Source organism: Leishmania donovani, chromosome 9, assembly GCF_000227135.1.
Source record: "Leishmania donovani BPK282A1 complete genome, chromosome 9".
Taxonomy (NCBI): Eukaryota; Euglenozoa; class Kinetoplastea; order Trypanosomatida; family Trypanosomatidae; genus Leishmania; species Leishmania donovani.
In genome coordinates, this window is record NC_018236.1 from 506,418 (window position 1) to 533,045 (window position 26,628).

At 62.3% G+C, this 26,628-nt stretch overlaps 10 protein-coding genes across 10 annotated transcripts; all 10 read right to left on the reverse strand.

Moving 5' to 3' along the window:
• Positions 1 to 720: 720 nt before the first annotated feature.
• Positions 721 to 1,275, reverse strand: LDBPK_091310 (hypothetical protein, conserved; the record flags this gene model as incomplete). Its single annotated transcript, XM_003858761.1, has 1 exon — positions 721 to 1,275. The coding sequence occupies one exon, from the start codon at positions 1,273 to 1,275 to the stop codon at positions 721 to 723; it is 555 nt and encodes a 184-aa protein (XP_003858809.1).
• Positions 1,276 to 2,097: 822 nt separating this feature from the next.
• LDBPK_091320 (hypothetical protein, conserved) lies at positions 2,098 to 4,056 on the reverse strand (the record flags this gene model as incomplete). Its single annotated transcript, XM_003858762.1, has 1 exon — positions 2,098 to 4,056. The coding sequence occupies one exon, from the start codon at positions 4,054 to 4,056 to the stop codon at positions 2,098 to 2,100; it is 1,959 nt and encodes a 652-aa protein (XP_003858810.1).
• Positions 4,057 to 5,573: 1,517 nt separating this feature from the next.
• LDBPK_091330 (mitochondrial carrier protein, putative) lies at positions 5,574 to 6,599 on the reverse strand (the record flags this gene model as incomplete). Its single annotated transcript, XM_003858763.1, has 1 exon — positions 5,574 to 6,599. The coding sequence occupies one exon, from the start codon at positions 6,597 to 6,599 to the stop codon at positions 5,574 to 5,576; it is 1,026 nt and encodes a 341-aa protein (XP_003858811.1).
• A 1,536-nt stretch (positions 6,600 to 8,135) lies between these two features.
• On the reverse strand, positions 8,136 to 9,239 carry LDBPK_091340 (hypothetical protein, conserved; the record flags this gene model as incomplete). Its single annotated transcript, XM_003858764.1, has 1 exon — positions 8,136 to 9,239. One exon carries the CDS (start codon positions 9,237 to 9,239, stop codon positions 8,136 to 8,138), a length of 1,104 nt encoding a protein of 367 aa, XP_003858812.1.
• A 1,043-nt stretch (positions 9,240 to 10,282) lies between these two features.
• On the reverse strand, positions 10,283 to 12,016 carry LDBPK_091350 (hypothetical protein, conserved; the record flags this gene model as incomplete). The annotated part of the gene is made up of 1 exon (XM_003858765.1): positions 10,283 to 12,016. The coding sequence occupies one exon, from the start codon at positions 12,014 to 12,016 to the stop codon at positions 10,283 to 10,285; it is 1,734 nt and encodes a 577-aa protein (XP_003858813.1).
• Positions 12,017 to 12,838: 822 nt separating this feature from the next.
• Positions 12,839 to 13,495, reverse strand: LDBPK_091360 (hypothetical protein, conserved; the record flags this gene model as incomplete). Its single annotated transcript, XM_003858766.1, has 1 exon — positions 12,839 to 13,495. The coding sequence occupies one exon, from the start codon at positions 13,493 to 13,495 to the stop codon at positions 12,839 to 12,841; it is 657 nt and encodes a 218-aa protein (XP_003858814.1).
• A 1,863-nt stretch (positions 13,496 to 15,358) lies between these two features.
• LDBPK_091370 (hypothetical protein, unknown function) lies at positions 15,359 to 16,123 on the reverse strand (the record flags this gene model as incomplete). The annotated part of the gene is made up of 1 exon (XM_003858767.1): positions 15,359 to 16,123. The coding sequence occupies one exon, from the start codon at positions 16,121 to 16,123 to the stop codon at positions 15,359 to 15,361; it is 765 nt and encodes a 254-aa protein (XP_003858815.1).
• A 1,318-nt stretch (positions 16,124 to 17,441) lies between these two features.
• On the reverse strand, positions 17,442 to 18,494 carry LDBPK_091371 (hypothetical protein; the record flags this gene model as incomplete). Its single annotated transcript, XM_003858768.1, has 1 exon — positions 17,442 to 18,494. One exon carries the CDS (start codon positions 18,492 to 18,494, stop codon positions 17,442 to 17,444), a length of 1,053 nt encoding a protein of 350 aa, XP_003858816.1.
• A 1,847-nt stretch (positions 18,495 to 20,341) lies between these two features.
• LDBPK_091390 (paraflagellar rod component, putative) lies at positions 20,342 to 22,159 on the reverse strand (the record flags this gene model as incomplete). Its single annotated transcript, XM_003858769.1, has 1 exon — positions 20,342 to 22,159. The coding sequence occupies one exon, from the start codon at positions 22,157 to 22,159 to the stop codon at positions 20,342 to 20,344; it is 1,818 nt and encodes a 605-aa protein (XP_003858817.1).
• Positions 22,160 to 23,771: 1,612 nt separating this feature from the next.
• LDBPK_091400 (hypothetical protein, conserved) lies at positions 23,772 to 25,595 on the reverse strand (the record flags this gene model as incomplete). Its single annotated transcript, XM_003858770.1, has 1 exon — positions 23,772 to 25,595. One exon carries the CDS (start codon positions 25,593 to 25,595, stop codon positions 23,772 to 23,774), a length of 1,824 nt encoding a protein of 607 aa, XP_003858818.1.
• Positions 25,596 to 26,628: the final 1,033 nt, after the last annotated feature.

A 26,628-nucleotide genomic window follows, 5' to 3' on the forward strand; every position in this document is an offset into this window, starting at 1 on the left:
GAACACGTCTGTGCCATCCATACGATGGGCAGCACGTGTCAGGGTGGCTCGAGCGTATGCCTCACACGGCCCTCACACGGCCCACTGATGTGTGGGGAGGAGCCTGCGTGGCGACCGGCATGATTGGGGGGCGGCTGTGTGGGGTGGGGGAGTAGAGCTTGAGACAGGGTCGGTCGTGGGGCGTGGTGTGGCGCTCAGCGCGTGCTGCGCCGCAGAGAAATAAACGCGCACACACACACATGTTAAAGAGCAAACAACAGCCGTAAATGGGGCTTGCGAAAGGCGGAGGGGGAGGGGGTGTTGAGGGCACGGGCAGGGAAACGACGGCGAAGGGGCCGGGACGGACGCTTGTCAGGGAGGGGTGGGCGAAGAGTGATTCAGGAACAACCACAACCGGCATGAGATAGGGCAAGCATGTACACCAAAGGCAGCACATCATGAGAGAAGGGGAACGCCCGCTCCCCTTCCTCCTCTTGTTGTGTTGCCGGTCTTCTACACGAGCAGAGGTGGGGCGATTCAACGTGGTGGACGGAGGGAGGGCGCGTTGCGGTGTGCAGCGTCGGCGGCAAAAGAGCTGAGGACCGGTTGGACACATTTGTGGCCTCTTGCACTCGAGAGAAAGGCAGTTATTATGTTAAACCCGACTCGGCACGTACACACGCACGGGCACAGAAGACGCCACAACTGCGCCGCCATGAAAGCTGGCCCCTAGCCGACGCTTCAATGAGGTGAGAAGGTGGCATGTGCCGCTGAAGTTGGTGTGACGTCCAGCATCTTGTCTACAGCGCTAGCGTGGATGCGGAAGGCCGGGGTGATCCATGCGCCGCAGGAGCACTGCGACCCTGCCCACGACTGCATCCCGAGCTTCGCACGACAGCGGGGGTTGCGGCAGTAGATTGTGTCCGGCTGCACCACGGCTCCGCTCGAGTTCGCCTCGCGCATGTCTTCGGCCACCCACGGCGTCTGGTCAGGGTCCAGGAAGAGGCTGGTGCAGAGTTCCGCGGCAGATAACGGTCCTGATGACACATCGCCGAGTGCGCCGTCGCTCTGCAGCGGACCGCCACGTCGGAACTTGAAGGTCTTATTCGCCCCCTCCTGCGGGTCGTGCGGGAGCACCTCCGCGGCGTCGAAGAGGCGCACGCGACAGTGCCGGCACGCGTAGTAGTACGCGCGTACGTCGGAACCTGTCTTGCTCGCGTCTGGCAGCACGTGAACGTCGTCCACATTGCCGGCGGCCGCCAACTCGACCGCGCGCGCACCACTCTCCGGCTCCATCGTGCTCCTGTGTCGCCGATCCGGCTACGCAAGGCGGTTGGGTGGGCGAGGCAAGGAACTACGGGGTGGGGTGGGTGGGTGGTGGAGGAGGGGGGAAGGTACAACGGGAGGAACGGTGGTGATGCGCCGAACACTCTCGGCGGTCGTGCTGCACCTTCTGTTGAGCTGAGGTGGCGCCCCTCCTGTAAGGCGGTGATGGAGCTGCTCGTTTCCTGCAAAGGCGTGCACGCGTGTCCGCGGTGAAGTGCACAGGAGCGCACGACACACATGCCTGCCATTCATCCGTGCGCAAAGGCGAGAGAGGCGAGACGGGGGAAGGTGTCAGGACGAGTAGAAGAGATGGGGAGCCGTGAGGCGGGCGCACACACGCACACGCACACGCACACGCGCACGCGCACCGATGCCGCCATCCAGTCGAGAGAGGGAGGGAGCGATGTGTGGATGTTGGTGCGCCTATGGAGGTACATGTATTAGGGCTGTGTGCGGCGCAGCGAGATGGCCCGCCACTGCCGTGGACAGAGATGAAAAAAGGTCCGCGTCACTTCTGCCTGCGTCTGTGAAGGGCGGCCCTGCCGTACGCGCGCGACAGAATCGGCAGCCATCAAACCACACAGGACAACCTCTAGGCGCGCGCAATGACAGGCGCTGCGTAAAGGGGTGTGTGCGGGGAGGAGGCAGTCCGTGGGTACTTGGGTACACTCGTGTGCTTCAATCAGACGCCCCTCTTCGTGCGTGCTGCCGGCGTTCCCTGCTGTCTCCTGCGCTGCTCTTGCCTCGCGTCGGCCTTCCATTGTCTCGCCCCTGCCGTCCTGCCCCGTCGCGTTACTGGCGCTGCCGCTCCTCCATGGCCTCGAGAAACTGAAGAAATTCCTGCGTGATGTGCGTCACTTGCGCCACAACTTTGAGCTGCTCGCGCGAGATGCGCAGCGAGCCCTGCGCCGCCCCAGACGCCCCTCGCGCAGCTGCCGCGCTGGCCGGGACTGACGAGGGGGTTGCCGTGGTGCAGCACAGTGAGGCGAGCTGCGGCCACTGCACGAGAAAACGCACAAAGTACAGATAATGAAGGTCGCCCGCAATAGTGTCGCCGGCGTCGGCAGGCGCCGGGGCCGTCCGGCCTGCATCGCGACAGCTGTCCAAGGCACGCAGCGCGGCCCACTCCTGGAGCTCGGCAGACTCGGTTTCGTACAGTAGAAGGTGCGCCGCGGTGCTCTGGTACTTCTCTGCCACCACCGCGAGCACGGAGAGATATAACTGCTCCTCTCGCGCAGAGTAGGCAAACGTGTCGACAAAGTCCGTGCCACTGCGCTGCGCTGCGAAGAATTTGACTACGGACTCGCGCAGAAGCTTAAGCACGTGACTCGCGCTACAGGAGGCGTCGATGTTCACCATCGCCGTCGATGTTGTCGCCGCCTCTGCGCCACCAGCCGCAGCTGAAGAATCGGAAGAGGCTTTGACGTCAGCGGGGGAGACCGCAGGCGGGTACAGCTCGTCGCGCAACACGGACACGCCGACTCGTCGCAGAGGCAGTCGTGTGTGGCGCACGTGGTCCATGGTCAGCCTACGCCGCAGCAGCGGCGGGATCGTCAAGCTCGGCTGGAGAGGGGTGGGGCAGACCTGCGGCGTTGCCTCTGCTACGACCTGCACCCGAGAGACTGGGACAGGAGCGCGAAGACGGCCGCCAGAGGCGGCGACACGCTCATCCACGCGCTCGCGTTTGCGTGAACCAGCTGCCGCCGCGCTGCCGCCGATGCCTCCACTGGTTACCGTGACCGTGTCGGCCGCGGCTGTCGGGCTCGCCTGCCCGGAGCGGTCAGCGTCATCACCGCCCGCAGAACCGCTTGCCGTAGCTAACGGAGCGGAGGTCGATGCGTTGCCTTTACTCTCGTACACTTCCGCACCCATCGTCGTGCCGCGCAGAAAAGCGGCGTGGCGGAGAACGAAGTCGTCCACGCGGCGGTGCGCAAAAGCCTGAAAGGAGCGCGCGAGCGTCACCCACGACTCCACCTTCACATTGAAGGTGATGCAGTTGCGCACGAGCAGCTCAATGTCCTCACGGAGCCTCGTTAAGGACGCGGCAACGGTGTCGCCGTAGACAGTGGCGGAGCCACTTGTGTAGTACCCCTCCTTCGCGCGCTGGCGCATGAGGATGAGGTTCATGGGGCGTGGGCAAATCTTTCGATAGCTATCGCGCAGGTCCGGGTACGCCTCCGCCACGTCTACGGAGAAGGCGCCGCCGTCTTCGCGTCTATTCAGCGAATCCACCAGCTGCACCATCTCCCGCGTACTCGGGGGCGCCGCCGCTGCGGTCTTGTGCGCCGCCGACGTGCCAGCGCTTCCCTTCTTTGGCGCGGTACCATCCGCCGACGCGTGCTCTTGCGACGCGCTCGCCCTCGGCAAACGCAGACGCGACACGCGGCACCCGCCGTTGTGCTCCAAGACAAAGGCATCGATCTGCTCGAGCGCGTAGCGCTCAAACTTCGCCGCTGTCTCCGCGTACGCGCTCGTGGGGCCGTTATATGCGACGCAGTTCGACGCCATCAGGGCAATGTCGGCCTTGAGCCCTTCCAGACGCAAATCGTAGCTGTAGGCTCCCTCCAGTGCCTTCTGCGCGGCGGTCGCGAGATCGCAGCGTCGTGGGCAGACCTTCGTGTACGACTCCGCCAAGTACGGGTACGTCTCCAGGACGTCTACAGCGAAGATGTGGTGGTCCTCGGCCCGGTCGAGCGAGCGAACGAGGGCGGCGACGTCCGCCTCGTTGTACAGCTTCGGCGTCGCCGACATGATGCGTGCAGCGGTAGAGCACCAGGAAAGCGGCACAGACCACCACGAGCTCTGGGGATGGGAGGGCGCGGTACTCCGACGGAAACGCTCGCCACGGCAACGAGGCGGCGGTGCACCGCCACACGCATGCAGGTCGCGACGACTACACAGACAGACGCGAGGAGGCTCACCTCTGCTTTTGGGAGGAAGAGGAGGGCACAGAGGGGCGAGTCGTCCGCAAAATGTGTGCGCTTGCAGGCGTAGGGGCTTCGGAAAGGACGGAGAGCGTTGGCGCGTGCTTGGATGGGCGCCTCCGGGTCAATCACGCTCAAGCACGTTCACGGCTACTCTTCGGGAGGGCGTGGGGATGCGCGCATGCAGATGTGTTGAGGTGCGTGTCAGTGGATTGGAGGAAAGGGAGGGAGGCAAGGAAGACAGACGCGGTTGACCGTGCCATCCGTCACAACAGACGTGAGGGTTGCCATGAGCGTAGAGCGTGAGAGGCGGAGAGCGCGAGAGAAGGAGCCCCTTTCAGAGGAAAAGAAGGGAGGAGGCAGTCCACTGAGAGCCGAGCTGCCTTCACCGCGTTGGACAGGCAGCCGCGTCAGACACACACGCACACACATGCTGACAGATGTAATACTTCCCTGCTGTGAAATAGAAATGCGTGCATGCGCTTGTCTGCCTGTGTGTGCGCCGAAGAAGTTTGGCCCGGCACAGCGTTTCCGTGTTCGTACACCGACTCACCCATCCACTCCCGCTGGCTTGTATATATGTGCGCTGTGTGTTTCATCTCCGCACCCTCTTGCGCCGCCCCGTCCTTCGGTTGCCGCCCACTTCCCTTGGATGAAATAAGGTTGTGCATACATCGCGCTTCCGCGCGCGTCGCCCAGTGCCATCCTACTAACCGCAGCGCGCAGTCGGGCGCTTTTCTGCGGCCGCGGTGATGGTGGTGGTAGTGGGGCGCGTCTGTTGTTGACGGCTGCGGAAGAGCTGCGAAGGAAGAGAAGGGAGGTGATGCCACATTTTCAGTGACAGTACACATCGTGGGCGCATGCGCGCATGCGCACTTGCGCGTTCCTTGGGGAGGGAGTGAGGTGGGCGGGCGAGCGTCGAGAGTGAGCGAAGGATGCGATGCGCAGGAAAGGGGTCTGCGCAAGAGGACGGAAAACAGAGGAAGACACACACACACACACACACGCACAATCATCATGAGTGCATACGCATCAAAATCAGCGAAGCCGCAAAAGGGCGAAGATGAACCTCCACAAATCCATCACTATTACAGACACATGCGCAACGCACGGAGGAATAAGGACGACCCCAGGGCACAACTGCTTCCCCCCCCCTCGTCCCCAGAAAGCATCGACGCACGCCAACACTTGCCACGCCGCCATTGTGAGCGGCCCTCATCACAATGGCGGCGAAGGCGGAGAGCACCACGCGCCCTCGTGTCGCTGCTGAATGGACGCACGATGAAAAAAGGAGAGACGTGTGCGGCGTTTGACTTCGCTCTTGCTCGGTGCCCCCCCCCCCGACTAGCGCAACGTCGGTCGCTTGTTCACGAAGGCCCACGTCTGCTCGTACACGGCCATTGCCACCCCCGAAACGGGGCCCGCCTTGATGAGCGAGGCGGCCAAACCCCTGTAGAGGAGAGCGGGCTGGCGCAGCACCGAAAGGACAGCGTGTGCCTGTCGTGCCTGCACCAATGTCTTGATGGTGTCCAGCGGGAATAGGAGCCCCCAGGTAGCCATGGAGGCGACTGCACCGGAGAGGAAGGCGCACATGTTTGTCTTGCGCGTAGGGCGAGTCGTCGTCGTCGTCTCCGCAGTGGTGCTCGCGGAAGGCGGCTCAAAGACGGGATGCTCGCGCAGGACCGCGTAGAGGCCGAGGTACATGCCGGCAAAGCATACGTCCTTTGCCACGTTGCACCGAAAGCCACGGTAAAAGCCGAAGATGCCCTCCCGGTCGTAGATGCTTCGCGTGCACGTCCAGGCGTTCCGCGTGCCCATGGCAGTCTGGCACTGTGTCTGTATCTTGATAACGTGCATGGGGCACCCAATCAGGGTCCCCACGCCACCCGCCACGGCACCGCATACAAAACTGTTACTGCCGATCCCCACCAAGCCACAATGCGCGCAGTCTCGCACAGCCTCCCAAGCGCCACCCGCACCACCTCTAGCTGCTCCGTCTGCGCCGTTGCGGCTTGCCGACGCGTCCCTGGCGAAGGCACGCATCCAGTCCCACAGGGCGAACTGCACGCTGCGCTTGATGCCTTCCATCAGCAGTGGAGGAGCTACCCCGCGGTAAAGGCTGCTTGGGCCCTCTGCCGTGGCCATCGACCACATCGTGCCAACGGTAGATCGGCACGTGTGAGGCCCGCCGGACTGCATGCGGACCTTCGCGGTGTCAAGCGGGTGACCGAGCACTACGGTGGTGGCGCCCTGCGCCGCACCGGGGATGAGGGCTACGAGAGACGTCTTCATGGGATGCAGGAGTGCCCACTCTCCCTCGTCCACCGGCGGCACGATGGGGGTGGGCCAGGAAGGGCCGGCCACGGCCATCTTCGACTTGCCGGCGCCTCTTTCAGCGAGAGAGGGGCAGCGATGCACGGAAATACAAAGTCGATGACAGTTGAGTGGAAGGGGGAGGGCCTGTGCAGCCGCCGGGCGGCAGTGGCGCGTTGGCGAGTTTCCAGAACATCAATGGTAAGTGCCCACGCGCCACACACAGCGCGGCGCACGGGGATATACGAGCAGGAGAAGGAAGCAGTGAGCGGAGGAAGTGATGCATGGCGCCGTCGACTGTATGCCTGCATACATGCGCTACTTGAGAGACAGGCGCGCGCGCCACTGCCGGATGAGAGGAGGCGGCACGGCAAGTGAAGACGGTGACAAAGTCTTTCGTTGTTTGCTCTTTAACATGTGTGTGTGTGCGCGCGTGTTTCTCTGCGGCGCAGCACGCGCTGAGCGCCACACCACGCCCCACGACCGACCCTGTCTCAAGCTCTACTCCCCCACCCCACACAGCCGCCCCCCAATCATGCCGGTCGCCACGCCTGGTGCATCCCCCCTCCCCCCTCCCTCGGGGTGGCACGCAGGCTCCTCCCCACACATCAGTGGGCCGTGTGAGGCATACGCTCGAGTCACCCTGACACGTGCTGCCCATCGTATGGATGGCACAGACGTGTTCACTGTCGTCGGCCGTCCCGACGCACCGCCAGAGGTGGGTTCTGCATTGGCAGGGATAGAAAAGGGGGGGGGGTGTTTGGCCTCCCTAACAGAGAGAGAGAGTGGGGGGCGGGGAGAGTCGCACAGGGCCCTGAGACACCACGCTCTGAGAGGTGTGTGTATGTGTGCCCTCCCGCCACCAGAGGGGGAGACATCATGAGGAGGCCAAAGCAAGGGCAGCAGCACAAAGGCCGCCAGCCCGCTGCACCCTCACCACGGCACGCACGGACAGAGCGGCACACTAAAGACTCACGGTGGCCGTCTCGACGGATGCGGCTAGCAAGGGAGGGTGGGAGCCATGAGAGAGCACTGTTGGAGAGAGAGGGTGCGTGCGTGCGGGGGTGCAGCATGGACGACACTCACGAATGTCCTGTTCTCCCCCCTCTCTGTCTGTGTGCGAGATTGTCGAATCAGGCTACGCCGTTCGCTGGACGCAACCGTGAGGAGGGTGGGAGGTGGTCGCCTGCGCACGCAAGCGCGCGAGCCAGGTGTGCCTGAAAGGCGTCTGCATGAGAGTTACCCGACACATCTAGACGACGCGTGCACATCTTCGTATGTGCACCGTTGAACATGGCATGGCAGAGAACCATAGAGGGAGAGGAGGGGGGCACACACACGTACACGTGCCAGAGAGCGATCAACCAGAGGGCGGCGAAAGGTGAAGAGCAGAGCGGGGAGATGTAGGGGGCAGCGAGGGGCAGTGTGCGCGCGGGACGGGCACGCCACTCGGCCACAGCCTCTCCCCACCCCCACCTCTTTCAGCGTCTCCACAACCGCATGACTATGTACAGGGTTGAGTTCCACAGTAAGATAACAGAGGCACACAGGCGGACTCCGCTCACGAGGGTGCTGGCAGAGCGGCGCACGCCTTCATCGGTTCACGGCGTACGGCTTCAGAACCCAGTCGCTGTGGCTCTCCATACAGCCAGGGCACGTTATGGGAAGGACTTGGCCGTCCTTGTCGCGATCCATATCCACGAGTTCTCCATTCACGTCCATGCGGAGCAGGCGACGACCGCAGCGGCCGCAGTAGTAGGCACGACGCTGCACCGAGGAGACAGCGGAGATGGCCGGGATGCTGCGCTGCTGAGTTGCAAGGGCGGACACAAAACCTACGCGCTGGGCTGAGCGGCTGCCTGCCACCACCGAAGACGCCGTTTCAACTGCGGCGCCGGACTGTCCAGCCGCGCCTGTTGCCTCCGCGTCCTTCGCACGCAGCGGCTGCTGACCGGGAAGCGGCACAAGGTAGCGATTGGAGAGCGTTGTCGGCAGGTTCATGTGATTGCCTTCCTCGCTGAACGGCGTTGACGGCTGCCACGATGTGTGGCTCATCTTGCAACGCGGACACGTCATCGGGAGAACGTTGCCAAACGCGGAGGCCGAGAAGGGTAGCGGAGCGCCATCCTGATCCATCGCTAGCACGTGGTAACCGCACAGCATGCAACGCCACGAGACGTTCTTGCGCTGACGATAAAACGACGTCACATTGGTCGCTGCCGCCGCCACTGTCGCGCTGAACGACGCTGCAGAGACATCACTGAGCACCTGCGCACTAAAGCTCGCCCCGCCACCAACGGCGCCGGACAGTTCCGCCGACGTGAGCGACCGCATGTGTGGCACACGCTGGTTCTGATTGTGCAGCGCCGACAAGGATGGCAGCGTCCCCAGCTGCCCGGAGGAGGCGAGGAATGATTGATTGGCGGTGTTGGCAAGCGGCGACGCCTTCTTGATCGACTTTCGGGTTCCATCGGCGGCTACCGAGGCGAACACGGCCGGCAGTGACGCCTCATGCCCGTAAAGCTCGGTCACCCAAGAGAGACTCTCCGCGGACCGCTTGCCGCGCAAGACCTCAGGAAGGGGGTGCGTATGTGTCTTCGTGCTGGCCACAGAGATGGTTGCGGCCGTTGGAAAACTGTTACACAGCACTCCGCTGGCGGTCGTCGGCCTTACCGAGACACTCGTGGCGGTGGTCATGTCTCTTCAACTTGAAGGAAAGACGGATGACCTCTAAAATAATATGCTGCCCGCGTGTGTGCTGCGGGCGCTTGGCGAAGACGTGCAGGCGGGATAGAGGGCAGAGGAAGACTGAGGATGGGCCACGCGATGCTTTCAAGGCCCCTCCAGGCGTACGCGTCTACGTAGGAGGAGAGGAGAGGGGAGGGGCTGGTCACATTGATAAGTACTTGCACAGCACGCGTGCGCAGATGTATGCGGGTGTGCCCGATGGGCCATATTGAGGGTGGGGGATGGGCGAGACGTGAACGGCAAACAAAACGCGCACGGCGACCGTGAAGTGGGTGGGGCGTGAGCGACAACGAAGAGAGAAGGGGTCGAAGCGAAGGCAGTGAAATCCGTGACTCGCCGCGGTGCCGTTACCGAGTGGAAACATCGCCACCACCCTCGCAACCATCCCCTCTCTATCCGCTCCATCCTCCATCCTCACCCGCCCTTTGTTCTCTCCGTCACGCCGGGAGGGGGTGGGTGGGTGGGTTTCCCCCCCTCTTTCCTCCCTTGCTCCGCGAAAGGAGCAGGTCCGTCGCACATGCCGTCAGCGGCGATGTTGGTGCGACGCGTGCGCGTGTCGCCCGCCACCACCCACCCGCCCTCATCGTAAGAAGTAACGGAAGAAACGACGCGCACGCACTATTTGTACATGTTGCAGCGCAAGGGAGAAACGAGCGCGCGCCGAGGGCGCTCGCACCTCGGAGACATCGAAGCCGATGCACGCACAGAGACGCACGTGGGCTCATACGCGTGTGCAAACACTCGGTGCACGTGAAGCGAGTAGCGAAGGGGGTGGGAGGGCGGTGGGGGAACGGCCATCACAAACGGGGAAGCGAATCAGGGGGCTCGGCGGGGTGATGCTCCGACAGGACGGTCCATGGACCGAGCCACTGGCGTGGCGCACCATACCTCCACCTTGACCGACGCCGCCACCCCCTCCACCCCCCGCCCACCAACTGTGGCAGTAGCAGCAGCAGCAGCAGCAGCACGGTATCACGCTCATATTTTCCAGTTTATGCCGTGAGACCCTTGGCGTTTGCGGATGGCCGCTTCGGCACCGCGCCCTCTGCGTCCCCGCCCGCCTCGTCAGCGAGTCGCACCGACGCGCTTGTCAGGGGTGGCAGCTGCAGCGTGCAAGCGCACGGCTCTGCTGCGCCATGCGGCCCGCAGCCCCCAACGAGGTACATAATGCGCTGACTTGAGACAGCCACGGCAGCGTGGTGGCGCTGAAACACAGAAGCCGCCGCCTTCGGTAACTCCAGCCGAACCCAGCGAATCTTCACCACTGGCACCGCCGTGCTCGCGCTGTCCGCCAGCGTGCCAGCAGGCACCTCTGCAAGCTCTGCGTCGGCGCCGCTCATTACCTGCATCAGCCACGCATCAGCGCATACGGCACCTTCGGCGTCGAGGCCGCCGACGACCAGCACCTCGCGCTGCACAGCATCCGCGACGGGGCTGCGGTGGCGGCTTGTCGGTGGGGCGGCACCAGGCATCGGCACTGCTGCGACAGCCGCTGCGTACCGCGCGCAGGGTACCGCGCCGCCTCCCACCACACGCACCGGAAGCCACGCGCCAAGCTTGGCATCATAGACGGCCACATCCTTCAGCGTGGTGAGCGTTGCGGACGCGGGGACAGACGCCTCGAGAGCGGCAGAGGAGCCCTTCCCATCCTTCCCAGATGCGCCACCACGCTTACCCGGTGACAACGCGCGCATCGCGGTAGTCTTCTTCGCGCGTGCCCCCTTGCCAGCCGAGGCGCCGGCGGCCACTGCACTGACGTCGTCCGCTTGCGTGTGGACTTGTCGGCCACCCACAATCACAATGTATCGTTGGCTGAGGCTGCACGCGCCGTGAGCGGCCCGCGGCGGCGGCGGCGGACCAAGGGCCGGCTGCAACCTGGGTGTCGTGCTCGTAGGCTCGGGAACTGCTACTTCTCTACCCTCGGCGTTTCTGTGCTCCCCGTCAGCCTGCTGCTTCTCATCCAAGCTCCCAGACGCGCCGTCAATCTCCTCCAGCGCTGCGGCGGTGCCTTGCTGCGTCTCGCCTCCGAAGCGGAGTAGCCGACCCAGCACACACGTGACGCTATGGTGGCTGCGGGTGCTGCTGGTACCCGCGGCAGATGACGGTGGGGGCGTGAAGCTGGGGTCTCCGTTGGCGCCGTCCGCGAACGCACGCACTCCGGCAATACGACAAGCGCCACTCCAGCCACCGTCGGCGTACATCACTGCCGGCCCGTCGGCGCCGTTGCCCGACGGCCATGAGGCCCACCAGGAGGCAAAAAGCGGCCAGTCGTGGTCTTCCGCAGCGCCGGCGTTCGCACCGCGGATCGCATCCTGCCGCGCTGCCCGCCGTGCCGCTCCCGCCTTCCATGCGCGCGCAGCAGCAACGGGCGCTTTCATGGCGGAGGCGCTCATGGCTGTCGGCAACCTCGATGGAGCCACCGACGTGTACTCCCATAGCGGGGCTGGGGCCTGCTCCGCGGCGTGTGGTCGTTGGCACGGAGCGCCGCCAACGATGCAGAGCACGGACTCACTAGGCGACAGTATTGCCGCGTGGCCCCACCGCGCGCCACCTGTCAAGCACTCCTCGTTACTGGAGGCATCGGCGCCGGCTGTCGCTGTCCACACTGACGGTGCGGTGACCTCCACAACCAGCGGTGGACCGCTGAGGTCTTCGCCGTACAGCGCTGGTGGCCCGCTCGCCGCTGCGGCTGCCACCTTTGCCTTGCTGCTCGACAGTTTGGGCATGGACACGGAGAGCCGCTCGGCTAACGTTGAATCTGCGTGAGCGGCGGAGAGGGGGAGAGGGCGACGTCGCGCTGCAGAGTTCGTGCTCGCTTGAGGGAGGTGAGGTGCGCAGAGGACCTCTGTAAGAGTGTCCGTTGTTCCGGCGGCAGCACAGCTGTTTGTGCGTCTGCGGAAGAGGTGGGCGGGAGAAGAGGGCGGACCGTGTGTATTCGTGCGTGCAACACGGATGCAGACCAGGGGAGGGACAGAAGAGCGGCGAGGATGTCGGAGGAGGAAGAGCTGCCCGGCACTGGCGCCATACTTCAACGGTTGGGCCCTCCCCACCCCCTCCGAGAGTGGAGGGCCCGTGATTGCGCGCGTGTGTGGGTGGGGAGGGTGGGAAGAGGGCACACCGACAGGCATTCGTGTGCGCTTACGGGCTGTCGAGCGGGGCTGGATGTGGCCTGAGGTGTCGGGGAAGAGGGACGGGCAAACCCCTGAGACGTGCGCCGACGCTCACATGCACAGAAGGAGAAAGGTAGACAGAAGAAGAGGAGGAAGCGCTCAAGCGAGCGGCGCTCTTCCGGCTTGCTATGAGCTTACCTACGCTGAAGCAGAGGTTCTAGAAGAAGGGTGGGGACAGGGCTTGAGGTGAGGGCCGGGGGACACATGCTCGCTTAGGATGCGTCTTCGCTTAGGGCTACACTCGAAAAAAAGGCAGCCGTGGGCACTATGCGCGAGTACATGCGCCGCTCCTCACCCACTCCTCTGCCGCACCAATTCGCGGACTTGCAGGCACACACAAACATACATAGACACAAGCGGTGCGCCTCTAGCCCATGTTCAGGGGGTGCTGAAGGGGTTGTCCATAGAGTCCAGCAGCTGCAGAACGGACTCTGGCAGGTAGGAGGCAGCGTAGCTGCCCAGGCGGCTCACGTGAGGAGGAATGAGCACCGGCAATGAGTACTGTTGGCCATCCACCTCGACTTCCTCCATGTACGCACTCTGGTACGTAGACGGGAGCGCCGTGCGCATCTGTGCCACCCGTACGTGAGGCGGCAGCAGCGCTTCGCAGAGTGCGTGCGCGAAGTGGATGCAGTTGTGCTTCACGAGGTGATACTTGTTGCCCTGCCACGTGTCACGCTGCTCGAGCGTGGCAACGAGCTCCCGCACTTCTAGAGCGCTCAGCTGTGTCTGCCCGACAAAGAACTGCTCGCGGAAAATGTGCGGCGGCGAGTGGCGAGGCTCGACGACACGGACGCCGCTGCCCTCCTCGCAGCGGCCGTACTGGTACTCCTTGTCGTACACCTGAATACCAGCGTGGTGCACGCCAAGGCCGACCGACCAAAGCCAAGAGTTGGACTTCATGATGTCGTACACGTTGACGAAGACAGCGTTGGGCTGGCCAGCTGCGTCCTCGTAGCCCGCGGGCATAACCGGTACGTCCGACTTGCCGGCGCTAGCCGAGAGGGTTGTAACACCGGATTTCGTGGCATGCATTGCTACAGGAGTTGTCTCTCACCCTTAAAGATCTGGGAGAGGTAAGCAGAAAGAACGAGAAACAGAAGAAGGTACAAGATGGGCGGCGCACAAAGACGTGCACGTGTTGGGGCGAGCTGCAAGAACGATCGACCAGATTGAGTCCGGCGTCAGCCTCTCGGAAAAGGAGGGGGGAGTGTGAGGGTGATGCGCAAACGGCACAGATGAGAAACACACCATCTACGTCAGAGGCTCACACAGACACAGAATGTGCCGGAGTTCGACTGTCCGTGAGAGAGATGTTGTCCGCTGGGCAAGTGGGGATGCTGATGCGAAGGATCATGACGTGTGATGGGTTATGGGTAGGGCGGTGGGCAGGAGGAGGGCAGGAGTAAAGCGCGCGCAGACGCATACCGAGGCGAAGAAGCAAGAGACCGACTGCGACAGGAGGAGAGGGCACACATCGCGGAGGTACGCTCTGAGCATGCGCATCCTCGCACGCGCCCCCCTCCCCCTCTTCCTCTGCACCCACAAGCACACGTTTACGCCAATGTCCAAACGGACGAGGGGGGGCAGGACACGGGGCATACCATCGTACACGGACCGGCAGCCACACAGCCCTTTCAAATTTGCACTGTCTTGTTCAACTCGATGACCATCAACGTCATTCCTCCATCCAGCGACACACACACACACATCACGGTAGACGCGGACGCACGCACACGTTTGCTGAGGACACGGAAGAGGGAGGAGATCGAGGAAGGGGGCGGGCGAAAGAGTAAGTTGAGGAGAGGTGCTTGCATGCGCGGGGCTCAAGCATGGAGGGCGCAAGCGCCACGAGCGAGCACGAAAAGATGAGAGGAAAAATGCAGTCACAACATCAGCCGCCGCCGCCGCCCCCGCCGTAGCGGCACGCGCACAAAGATGGAGAAAGGCGAAAAAGTAAGTAAGGAAAGAGCGCAAGCAGCGCGACGAGCGAAACGGAGCAGCAGAAGAACCACTACTGCATCGCATGCACGCGGGAAGGTGCGCACTGTGGAACAAAAACAAACACGCACACATCAACTTGGTTTCCTGTGCTGTTCACATGGCCCTCATGACGATGGGGGCGAAGGGGGAGGGCACACGCGCCTCCGTGCGTGGTGTCGCAGGGTCCAGTGCCCTCCTCCTCCCCTTATATCCCTGCAAATGCCGAGCCCACCTCTGGTGGTGATAGGGTCAAGCGCCTGCGACGCAGTTGCTGAGGGAGTGGGAGGAGGTCAGAACGATGTGTCGCTGCTGAATGAACGCACGGTGAAGAAAGACACACGATATATACACATATACATCATCGCTGTACACATCAAATCTGGCCGAGTCGATGCGTATGCACACATCTGTGCAAGGATCAGTCCTAAGAGCCGACGTAGCCAGAAAAGAAGGAGCGAGGGAAACAATCGGGCGCATCTGTGTGCGTGCCTATGTCTGCCATGATGTGCATCGACAGCAGCGCATATCCTAAGAGAACGCGAGCAGCAGCAAGGGGGCTGGCAGATGGAGGAACGATCTGTGCTCTGGCCTACGTGCCGACACACACACACACACACATGTACGAAGAGGCACACCGCTACCCGCCCTTGTCACCAGCAAGACGAGCACCATCAGCTCCACGCAAGCGCAAAATTGAACGAAGGCACACGCCGATGCAAGGGGCGTAGAGAGGGAGGGGAGGGGGCGGCGATCAGCGCACAGGCCGGGGTGCTTAACAGCATGTGCATAGATTTACACATTGAGAGGTGTGCGTGTGTGTGTGTCTGTGTGTGTGCTTGCCTCATTTGACGCTCGCCCCCTCCCCTCTCCCCCACGCACGACACACGCACAACGCTCGCCGACTACTAGCACCGGCTAATGACCTGTGCGGGTGCGCGGCTGCGGTGTCGGGGTTGTGCTGCGATTTGCGTTGGGATCCGCGGCGGTAGGCTGCCCCCGCTCCTGGGGCACCTCGGACATGCTGAAGAACGAGCTTTCGAGTCGGTCGAAGCTCCGCATGGAGGATTTCGGCAGGTAGTGCGCTGCGTACCGCGCTAGCCGATCGACGTGGTGCGGTATGAGCACCGGCACCGAGTGCCGCATTCCGTCCACCTCGACCTCCACCATGTGCATCTTCTGCGGCAGACCCGCCTCCTCCGCCCGCCGCGCCTGCTCCACGCGTACTGCGGGCGGCAGGAGCGCCTCGCAAAATGCTCGAGCGAAGTCGATGCAGTTGTGCTTCACGAGGTGGTAGTTGTTACCCAGCCACTCCACCTTTTCCGAGAAGGCCACCACCAGCTTCTCCACCTCGAACGCACTCAGCTGCGTCTGACCAAGGAAGAACTGCTCCCGGTACGTGTGCGGAGGCGAGTGGCGAGGCTTGACACTGCCGATGCCTTTGCCGATGGGGCGATGGCCGTACTGGTACTCCTTGCCGTACACCTGCACGCCGACATGATGCACGCCCCACCCAACGGAGCACAGGAGCGTGCTACTGCCGCTCACGTCGTACACATTGAGAAAGACGGCGTTCGGCTGGCTCGCGTCTCGCACCTCCTCTATCCACATAAGCGGCTTCAGAGAATGGCGCTCCGCCGACGCAGGAGCGCCATCCCCGCCATCTGCGCTAGCGCCGTCCATGGTTGCTCCGGCCACGGCCGGGTACGTTATCGGTCCCTCTGCAAGGGGAGAGGGCGGGCAAAGGTGAGGAGCAGCAGAGAAAATAAGAGCTGCCGCGGCACGACTGAAGATATGCGAGGCACAGCCGACCTCCAGGAGATGCTGTTCAACGGATACTCGGGGGAGGACGATACGTAACGGTGCTGCTCACAAGATCCGCATGCGTGTGTGTGTGTGTTTGTGTGTGGAAGGGGGGGGATTGGTGGTTGGAGCTGCAGTCTCCGCGTGGCCAACAGGAAACCGAACAGAAATTGGCGCTCTCCCCCCTCGCGTCCTCGCCCTTCCTCCACACCCGGCACCGCAAACACGTAGGTGGAGTGGCGAGCCGAATACGCGGGCCGCCGCGGCAAGGCACGGGGGAGGAGACGGCCACACAAGTCCGTGCGGCTCTCTGTCCGCCTGTGTGCGATTGGGTGCTTGTCGTTCCCCACCTGAAGCACGCACACGCACACCGGTCACACGTGAGGGCAATACTTCAGCAGAGGAAGGATGGGCGGTCGAAGAAGGGAGAGTGACCTGAATGTGGTGATGTGTACACATGTGGGTGGTTGGGCGAAGGTGGGGAGGAGGAGGAGGAGAGCGCAGGAAGAGAAGAAAGCGATACGGCGTCACAGCGCAAGCACGCGAGAAGGGGGACGGTAGTGGCCTCGTGGCAAGCGTGATCGCACCACTTCGTTAGTATCGTAGCGTCGCCATGCAGTTGCGTCGGTAGAGAGCACGCGCGCCTGCATGTACGGAGTACGACAGGTTGGAGTTCATACCTTGATGTCGCTTTCGTGAGGCCGCAGTCTCTGAGAGAAAGGGAAGGTGAGCAAGCATAGCCCGAGCGACGTGCCTGCGCTTGTGATCGTCACCGCTTCCTGTTGCAAGTAGATGTAGTTGAGTCGCTTGCATGTCGCGGTGGGCCCTCACACCTGCGCAGTCGACAAACAGCGACGGCCCTCCCTCTCCCTTCCGCAGAACATGCAGACACACGCACACATGAGCACATGCCGGTGCAGCGCCGTGATTTGGAGGTGTGTGTGCAGGGTAGGTGTGTGTGTGACAGTGCGACTTCATGCGTGACAGCGTTCTCGGTACACTATTGGAAAGCGGAGAGGCCGCACAACAGGTGAAGAAAGCGAGCGAGAGGTCTAGCAAAGAAGAAGCGAGGGCCTTGGTCGGAGGGCAGCGTCTCCCGCCCACCCCCTCCGCTCACACACACATACACGGAGCGACTAGGGGGTACATCTCCGCTTTTCGTGTCACTCCCTCTGACCCTCCATCCCCATGCACATCTTCACAAGTCATCGTCGTCACTGTCTATGACGACAACCTCAGCCGCCTCACGTCGCTGAGCCTTTGAATTACGCACGGCGTCGTTGGCGGCACTGAAGGTGGGACCGGCGCCACGAGTGCTACCTCGTGCGTCCCCCTCGTCGGCGTCCACGACTACAACGCCGCTAGTGATTGGTGCGTCACCCCCGCGAAGGCGCCTTCGCCCGGGAGCAGTCAGTGCGCATGCCGGTCGCAGATGGGGCCATGCAGAGGCGGCCGCAGCGTCAATGCCGCTGAGCGAGCCGGTGTTACGCACGGCGTCACTACAGAACGTGGGCCAACCGGCAATCCACTGCTGCGCTTGCGCCCACGCCGTCCAGTACGCTTGCGCACACCAGGTGGCGCTCGGTTCGGACGACAGCGACGTGCCGTCTCGTTCTGCTGGCGAGCGCAGCGCCAGCGCTGCCACGTTGGCAAAGCCCTCCGCTGGCGTGACAGCCCCCGCATGGACAGTGGAGCAAGACAGAGAGGAGGTAGAGGAAGATGTCGTGGCTTTGGCGCTGCCGCAGTGGACCCAGCGCTCACCGCCCTCAGCGGGTCGAATCGCACCGCCCTCATGCTCGGGCTCTTCACTCAGGACACCAAGCGATACAATCTCGGAGAATGACTCGTGGTTTTGTAGGTCAGGTAGTGTGGCCATGATGGGCCACCGGGAGACGACTTGACGCAGCTCAGCAGCTCGGCGGCACACAGGCGCAAGGACGTCTGCTTGGGCCACCGCTGTCAGCGATTCTCTTGTCGACCCGCCATGAGGGATCTGCTCTCCGCCTCGTCGAGAGATAACTGCACTATGCTCGAGAACGTGCACGATGTATCGGGCATGAACAGGTATGCCGCACACCCAGACCATGAAGAAGATGTGGTTCTCCACGTCCTTTAACGTCCATTGCGCCACCCGCTCGGGTGTGAGGCCCTGCGTGGACATCGGACTGTCGTCATTTGGCGAAGAAGGCAGGATGACGACATCACTGACGGCTGCGGCTGAGTCAAACTGGTGAGGCGAAGTACTTAGCATCCTCCACGTTCTCCTCTGAAGGCTTCACTGTTCCTGCCGCGCAGCCTACGAAGCGCATCTGCATCGCCGAGAAGTTGCTCGCAGCCGCCACCCTCCCGGTGGCCGCGCACATCATGCGGAGAGAGCGAAAAAGATGTAAAAAGGAAGAAAGAAGGTCGGGATGACGAGCGGTTATGACGACAACACTCCGATGACATGGCACACGGGTGACAGACAGAGGCCGCCAACCCCGTCGCCCGTGAAAACGGGAAGGCGGTCGGGGGCGACGTGGATGAGGGAGGTCGGATGGCAGCAACGACGGGAGCGAAGGAAGAAGGGAAGGGGGGGGTCATGGCAGAGGGGAGGGATAAGAGTACTTCCACGTACACACGCTGTCGCACTCCCCCCCATTTCTCAGCTCCCGCTTGTCTGCAGTACAGCCTGCGCTTCCCTTTCAGCTACGCCACTCCACGCATCTCCGAGGATGAAGCTGTCTTTGCACCGCGTGCCCTCGTCTGCCTCAGCTCCTCCCTCGCCCCTCATGCACCAATGCTACAATTAGCTGTAATGAAGTGCAAGAGGGGAGTAACAGAGGTTTGGCACCGTCGTGGTCGGCTCTGTGAGCCTGCCTCCTGAGCACAGACCTTGCATCGACGGTATCGGTATTGTTGTTCCAAAGGACTGCGACTCTTTTAGGGAGCTTGTGCGCGTTTATGCGTGGATGCGTTGCTGGCTGTGGTGCCCCCCCTCCACACTTGCCCGTCGTCGTCAGTGACCCATCTTTCCTCAGCGACCCATTCCTTCCACTCGTTGCCCGCCTCTCGCACGCGGCAACGGTGGGGAGTGCCGGGAAAGTCAAGGGGAAGGCTATAGGGAAATGAGAAATCACTGCGAAGGCGGGTAGAGTGTGCGGGGTGGAGGGGGGGCAGCAGAACGCTCACCGCACGTATAACGTCAGCAACGCGAGAAGCCAATACGTTGGCACCATTCCACGATGGGGGGCTCGAGCAAGCGCACACAAGCCACACAAGAAACGAAGGGCTAACATGAAATTTACATTGAGTAGAAGGAAGGGAAAAGATGACGCAGTGATGCACGCAGCAGCTGTATGATCAACCGAATAGTTGGGCCTGCGAGAGAGGGAGCGGGTGTGCGTGTGTGTATGAGGGGAGGTGGGGAAGGGTGAGGCTGAGGGCCACATGGGAGACACTCAAGCCATTGAGGAGGAGGCACGGCATGGTGAGCCCCTTCGTGGAGGAGCCGGATGAGTTTGGTGCAACCCACGCTGCACCGTGTTCCATCCCCTCCTCCGCAACACCCAGTCTCTCTCTCCTTACCCCTCTCTCCCACGCGTGACCAATGGCGTTACACACGTGCGCAAAAAAAAAAAACAAAGCCAAGGGCGCTTGTAAGCTTACATAGAACACCCCAAAACGGCCACAAGGCGTGAGAGGTGCAGGGGGCGGTGGGGGCGGCGGCGCGCGATGGACACCGATCGCCACTACCAGAGGAAGATAAGATACACGCACAGCGCGTACGCCGCAGTCACTGCTTCATTCACGTGCGCATTCCCCGCCGCAGTCTCGCCTCCGCCGATCCACCCGTCTACTACTCTCACTTCGCAGAGACTCCGCCGACAGGCAGGTGCCTGAGAGAGCGAAATGCCGAAGAGGAGCGCACGAGACAGCACAATGATGAGTGACCCAGAGAAGTGTGTGTAGGCTAACGGCCGCCATATCGCGAAGTTTTCCGGGGAAGGGGTGGGGTGGGGGAGGCATCCAGCTTTCATAAGCGAAACAAATGAAAGGGTGTAGCGCTGTGCGCCGCATCACCGTGTCTGTACATCATCTGTAGACCGGCCGGCGCACTTACGCCTCGATCTGCGCCGGCGCAGGGACGGTGCCGTCCGCCGCATTTAGTGAAGCTGCCGCAGGGGCGGCGATGGCAGCCGCGCTGACACCGCGCTCCAGCGCCTCCTGCTCCTGCTCCACGAGAGCCTTGGCCTCCGCGATGCGTGCCTTCTTCTGGAAGACCTCCTGCTCTTCACCTTCGACGTACTTCATCGAGCGATTCACGAAGCGGGTGCGGGCCGCGACGGACTCGTGGCCGAACTCCTGCAGCGGGTGCACGAACGGCTTCTCGGCGCGCTCACACGAGGTCAGCACTAGCTCCTCGACAGACTCGAACACCTGTTCACCGGCGTCCTGCGTGGCGTGCAGGGCGTTAATGACACCCTCCACCGCCTGCGCCTGCGCCAGCACCTCCGCCAGTTCCTCGCGGTAGTGCTTGTAGTTGGGGTCGAGACTGTCCATGGAGCTGTCTCGGTTATGCTGCGCAAGCCGGGCCTGGCGCTCCAGCGTGTCGAGGCGGTGCGTCTTCTTCACGGTGAGCTCTCCACACACGAACACAAACGCCCGGTATGCCTTGAGGAACTCGTCAGCCTCGTGGTCAATGATCGAGTTGAGAGCCTTCTCCGCGTCCTCCTGGGGCAGCTTTTCCACCATGTTCTTTACGTACTTCTCCATCTCACGGATTACAGGCTCGCATCCATGGCAGTACTCAAGGCACCGCCGCAGCCGCTGCAGGTGCTGGTCCCCTATAGTGACGAACTCCTCGTGCGCCGTCACGCGCTTCGCCTCTTCCTGGACGGCCTTCACCACATCCTGCGTCATGGCCCGCTGCTGCTCCATCACCTTCCGCAGCTCCGCCGCTTTCTCTAGTATTTCGTTCACTAACTGCACCTTATGCTCCACAACGGAGCTGAGCGACGCCTCCATCTTCTGCTTCTGATGCTGGAAGGCAGCCTTCGCCGCCTCGTGCGTGGCGGCCTCGCGCGCGCGCGACTCTTCGCACCTCTCCAGATCCGCCCTTACTGCAGACTTGATGGCATGCTTGTCGTCGCTGAAGGCCTTCACGGCATCCTCGGCGTCCTCGCGCAGCCTCTGCAGGCGCTCACCAAAGTGCACCACTTCGCTGTCCTCCTCTGTGGAGCTGAGAAAATGGAGGCGCTTCACGTAGGAGACGAGGTACTCGTAGCGAGCCGCGATGAGGTGGCGGTGGGCCCGCTCCACCTCCACGACGTCGCCGTGGCTGAGGGCGGTGTCGTAGACGGCCTGGGCCTCGTCCACCTGCGCCGCGTACTTGTGTTGCTGCGTATCCATCTCCGACAGCTCATCCTTGATCTCCTCGGTGGGGTCCACATGTTGGATTTCATGCAGCGCCGCCAGTGTCTCGGGAAGGTTGACGACGGAGCTTTTGGGGGCATGCAGCTTGATGGCGTTAAGACTGTCCTTCAACACGAGGTAGCGACCCCGCGGCAGATCCTTGTCGGTCAGCTGGTACAAGGTGTTTGCGAAGGCGCTCGCGTCCAGTGCCGGACGCGTGCACAGGTCTTCGATCTCCTCCGGGGTCACGCGCTGTTCGCACTCCCCCATGAAGCGCGCCTCATCCCAGCCAGCAGGGCGCTCGTGACGGTAGCGCTCATGCAGCTTCGCGACGGCTTCCGAAATGCGCTCGCCGTTGACCGCCAGCGGTGGCAGGCGGCCTTCCGCGTACGTGACGAAGTTGTCGGCGATGGTCAGGCCATTTTCCGCGAGCTCGGCTACGGCAGCGACGGCGCGGTGATTCTCGACATTCTGCACGTCCCGTGACGGGTACGTGGGCGGAATAATCGCGCTGCCGTTCATCATAGCGTCGTCCTTCCTTCTCTCTCTTAGTGCGATGATCGCGTGTGTGCAAGGCGCCTTATGGGAGGGGGGGGGGGGCAGGAAGGGGCGAGCGAGAGAGGGACCGGAGGTCGGTGCGGGTGAGACGATGCAGCACTGGGGTGGGAGCGGCTTTCTGCTGCGGACACAGACGCGAGAAACACACACACACACGGAGAAGCTCAAAGTGCGACAGTGCTGAGAGACGATACATCAATCGGCAGGGGGACCACAAAAGCCGTCGGGCGGGTGCGCGTGTGGGGAGGGGTGTAGGAAGAGGGGAAGAGGGGGAGGGGGAGGGGCCAGCGGCACATCAACATGTGGACGGGCCGTACGGCGCGCGGGAGAGTGAAAATGGAGGCATGTTTGGTGGTGAGGAGAACGGAGGCAGAGACGCACCTGCGCGAGTTCAAGTTGTAGGTTCGCACACAAGCATGAGCGATGCCTGTAAGCAACCTGAGCACGGCACGCACATTCAGAGAAGCACGGTGGGTGCCGGTGTGCATCAATGATGCCTGTGTCGAGACGACTTTGTGTCGCGCAGTGGCCTACACATCGTTTACCTCAACGACGGCATTTTCGTTTCTCTTCAACGTGTGTGTGTGTGCGCGTGTTTATTTCTCTGCGGCGCAGCACGCGCTGAGCGCCACACCACGCCACACGACCGACCCTGTCTCAAGCTCTACTCCCCCACCCCACACAGCCGCCCCCCAATCATGCCGGTCGCCACGCCTGGTGCATCCCCCCTCCCCCCTCCCTCGGGGTGGCACGCAGGCTCCTCCCCACACATCAGTGGGCCGTGTGAGGCATACGCTCGAGTCACCCTGACACGTGCTGCCCATCGTATGGATGGCGCAGACGTGTTCACTGTCGAGCCTCGCCCCGACGCACCGCCAGAGGTGGGTTCTGCATTGGCAGGGATAGAAGGGGGCTGTTTGGCCTCCCTAACAGAGAGAGAGAGAGTGGCGGGTTGTGTGGGTGCACGAGGCCCTGAGACACCACGCGCTGAGAGGTGTGTCCCCTTCTCTCATGAGGAGCACGAAAAATCGCAGGTGAGGTTTGCACAGGTTGAGGGTGATGGTGAGGGGAGGGCCCCGTTTCTGGCGGTGCCCACAAGCAAAACAGATAAAGCGCAAGTACGCATCCAAGCACTCAGATGCACGTGCGCACACCCGCAGGGGCCGAGTGCGCGCCGACACAATCAAGCACGGAGGTGATGGTGGGGGTCGTGTCGAGTGCCCACGTAAATCCAAATGAAAATTGCAAAGGAGAGATATGAGCCAACCGCAAGCGGGAACGCGCGCAGACTCGCGCGTGCATGCGTGACTGCCCCCCTGCTCGCTCTACCAAGAAGCCATGATGGGCCAGAGAGTGGGAAGCAGGGCGTGATAGCAGAGGGAATGAGAAAGAAAGGAGGAGGTGCGGAATGCCGTGTGCCGGGACGGCGTCCGCTTGCGAGAGACACCGTTGAACTCATTTGCCGACTCGCGTGTACTGAATCCTGCTGTGTCACTGCAAACGCTTCTTGGTGTGCTCTCCGCTCCTCTCCGGCCCATCCTTGTCCAGTCGGCCTAGCCATGTCGGTGCTGTGCTCTTAGTCGACGGACCTTGAGTTCACGCCGGGATGGTGCTTCTGCGCCTTCTTACGCTGCGCATCCGACACGAGCCGGTCGTCATAGTCATCGGGCTGCATGCAGTAGTACCAGAGCACAGCCAGCCCGGTGCCGATGACGAGGGCGCTGACAGCGGCGATCAGGAGAGTGTAGAGCGGGTCGAGCGGCTTCTTGTACTCATGCGCGTTGGTGGGTGGCTCGGCGAGGTCCGTGAAAGAAACGTGAATGCGAGCGACGCGGTAGTAGTAGATGGACGGGCCCCCCTTGAGACCCACCTCCACGTACATCTGGTTGCCCTCCACGAATTCGTTGGGGACAGTGGAGAGGTCGAGGGTCAGCGAGTGCGAGGAGACGCCATCGGGGTTACCGAGATACTGCTTCAGCACTGACTCTGTCTTCAGTGGCACCTCCTTCAGCTGATCCTTCGTCTTGCGCGGCGAGGTGAAGCAGAACACAGCCGAGAAGGCGGCGGCGGAAAGCAGCTCCGTGCTGGCCGATAAGTAAAACCCGACGTCGTTCGGCGACGGCGGCGACTGACCCGAACCAGCATAGCCGGCCACCAAGTAGCTGAAGACGTCTGTGCTCATCGACAGCTCACTGTAGTTGCCCATAACAGGTCTGCTGCCGCTCATGACCACCCACTGTAGGCCTTCTGATTCCTGTGGCACCTGTGGAGGCACATGATGACTGAATACCGATGCAGCCAGCATGGCTTCGTCGCTGAGGAAGTTGTACTTCCACGTGACAGGCAGCTGTAGCGTACCGTTTCGATTCGTCTTGATGCAGTACTCCCCTTCCATGGTTCCCGGCAACCCCAGCGCTACATCAGCCTGGCTGAAGCACAGGTGTTTGTCCTCGAGAAGGATCTGCACGTCCAGCGGTCGACTGCGGCACAGATAGCTGCTTTCGTTGACGTAGGTCATGTAGTAGTCTTGCGCGCACACGCAGGTCTCGGTGAACGGCTCGTCTTTGGAGATGTACCCGTCGCACTGCTCCTGCTCATGCAAGGAAAGTGACACATACTCCGCTGCCGTGTAGGTGTCATTCGAGTTTCTGCATGCAACGATGGCGTTGGAGGAGTAGGCGTTGACACCGCTGATGCAGCTGAGAGGTGTCACCTCTGCAGGCTGCGTCACCAGCGTCTCCGCCGGCTGGTGGATCGAGCTGCAAAATACCTGGCGCAGCGGTGCGACCTTGGTGGGCGGTGTGCTCACCGCTCGGGCCGCTTGCCGAATAGCTGCAGGGGTCCTGTGCGCGTTGGTCGGCGACACGAAAAGCGGCGCCATGTCACTCCCCACTTCCGCGTGGAGGTCCGCATCTGCCTCTACCTTGGCGAGGAGCGCCTCTGTGTCCTTGTCGAGAGAGGCTCCGACCAAGACGGACGCAAGCGTGCGGCCAGCGCTGGCGAATCTCATCACCGACTGAACGCTGGACTGGACCACGATGTGGGGATGCTGCAGGCACTGCGTGACAAACCCAAGCAGTGGCATGCGATCGGCGCTTGGCATTGGCGCGGAGATTGCAGAAGGATGCAAGTGGCTGTCTTCTGCGAATTGGCTTGCAGTGGCTTTGATATCGGTGGTATCGCTCTCGTAGTGCCTGCCAACGAAGAGCTCCAGAGCCATCCCGACCCGCTCTGCGTAGGCAGCCAAGGAGCGGAGGCGTTGGCGCTGCGCCGCCGTCGGCGGCGACGACACTTGTGTTGGGGACACTGCCGCCGCTGCCACGGAGGCAAAGGAGGCTGTGTGCAGCAGTAGAAGTGCTGCGGTTGCCAGGACGGCTGCCGCGGCAACTTTTCGCGTCATCCTGAGGGGTTGTCAGCGCGCCGCTCGTAGAGGCTCTTATCCACCGTTTTCCTGCGCGCAACGGCGGCGGTAGTGATTGCGCGGGAAGAGGGCGAGGGACGAAGGTGTGGAGGCGGGCCGCTTCTATCTGTATCGCGGTGAAGCCCGGGTGTATATGTGTGTGTGGGGGGGGGGGTGGAAGGGGGCGAGAGAGAGCAACACAACGAGCGAACCACAGGTCCCAAAGCCGAGAGGGGGGTGGGAAAGACCAGCCCACTAGCGGAGGGGTAGCAACGTGCAGAAGGCAGCAATATATATATAGAGAGAGAGAGAGAAACTCTTGGCAGGCAACAACGACAACAACCTCCAAAGTATTTGAGAGGTTCCACTCAGGGAAGAGAGCGCCAGAGTACCCTCGCACGCAGGCGATGAGCGCGCAGGTGTGCTTCCGGGGCGGATGAGGCGTCGAGCGCTGCAAGCAACCTAACGAAATGAGGCGGTCACGCACTGATGGACACAGGCGTATAGGAAGCAGTTGGATGGAGGAGCACCACGCGCGCAGCCATGGAACGGGAGAGAAACTTCAAGCCACAGAGAAGAGCAAGCAACCAATGAAAGGGATCAGGTGCAGGCGTGAGCTGAGAGGGTGCAATGAGCGCAGATGTGCGGAGTCGATTGGGGCGCTGATGTGAACGCGAAACGACAAGGTGGAAAGGGCGGGGGGTAGGAGAGGCGCTGCAGCGTGCACCAGCTTGAAGACTGTCAGAGCACCGCAGTGAAACTCACACACAGATGGAGAGACAAAAGATGGACGGAAGCAGGGATGACACGTTAGAAAGGGCAAGAGGGAAAGGGGAGAGGACGCGCACCTCTACACACAACGAGCGGCGGTGGTGACACCCGCACCCGACAGCGTCATGGAGTCACCCATTGGGTGTGGGAAGACAGGCACGTAATGAATTCACGTCTCTCGCCTCGCCGCGTCGTGAGAAAGTACCGAGACACGAGAGGTGTGCGGGTGAGGTCTACCTGTGTGTAGGGGGAGAGGGGAGGA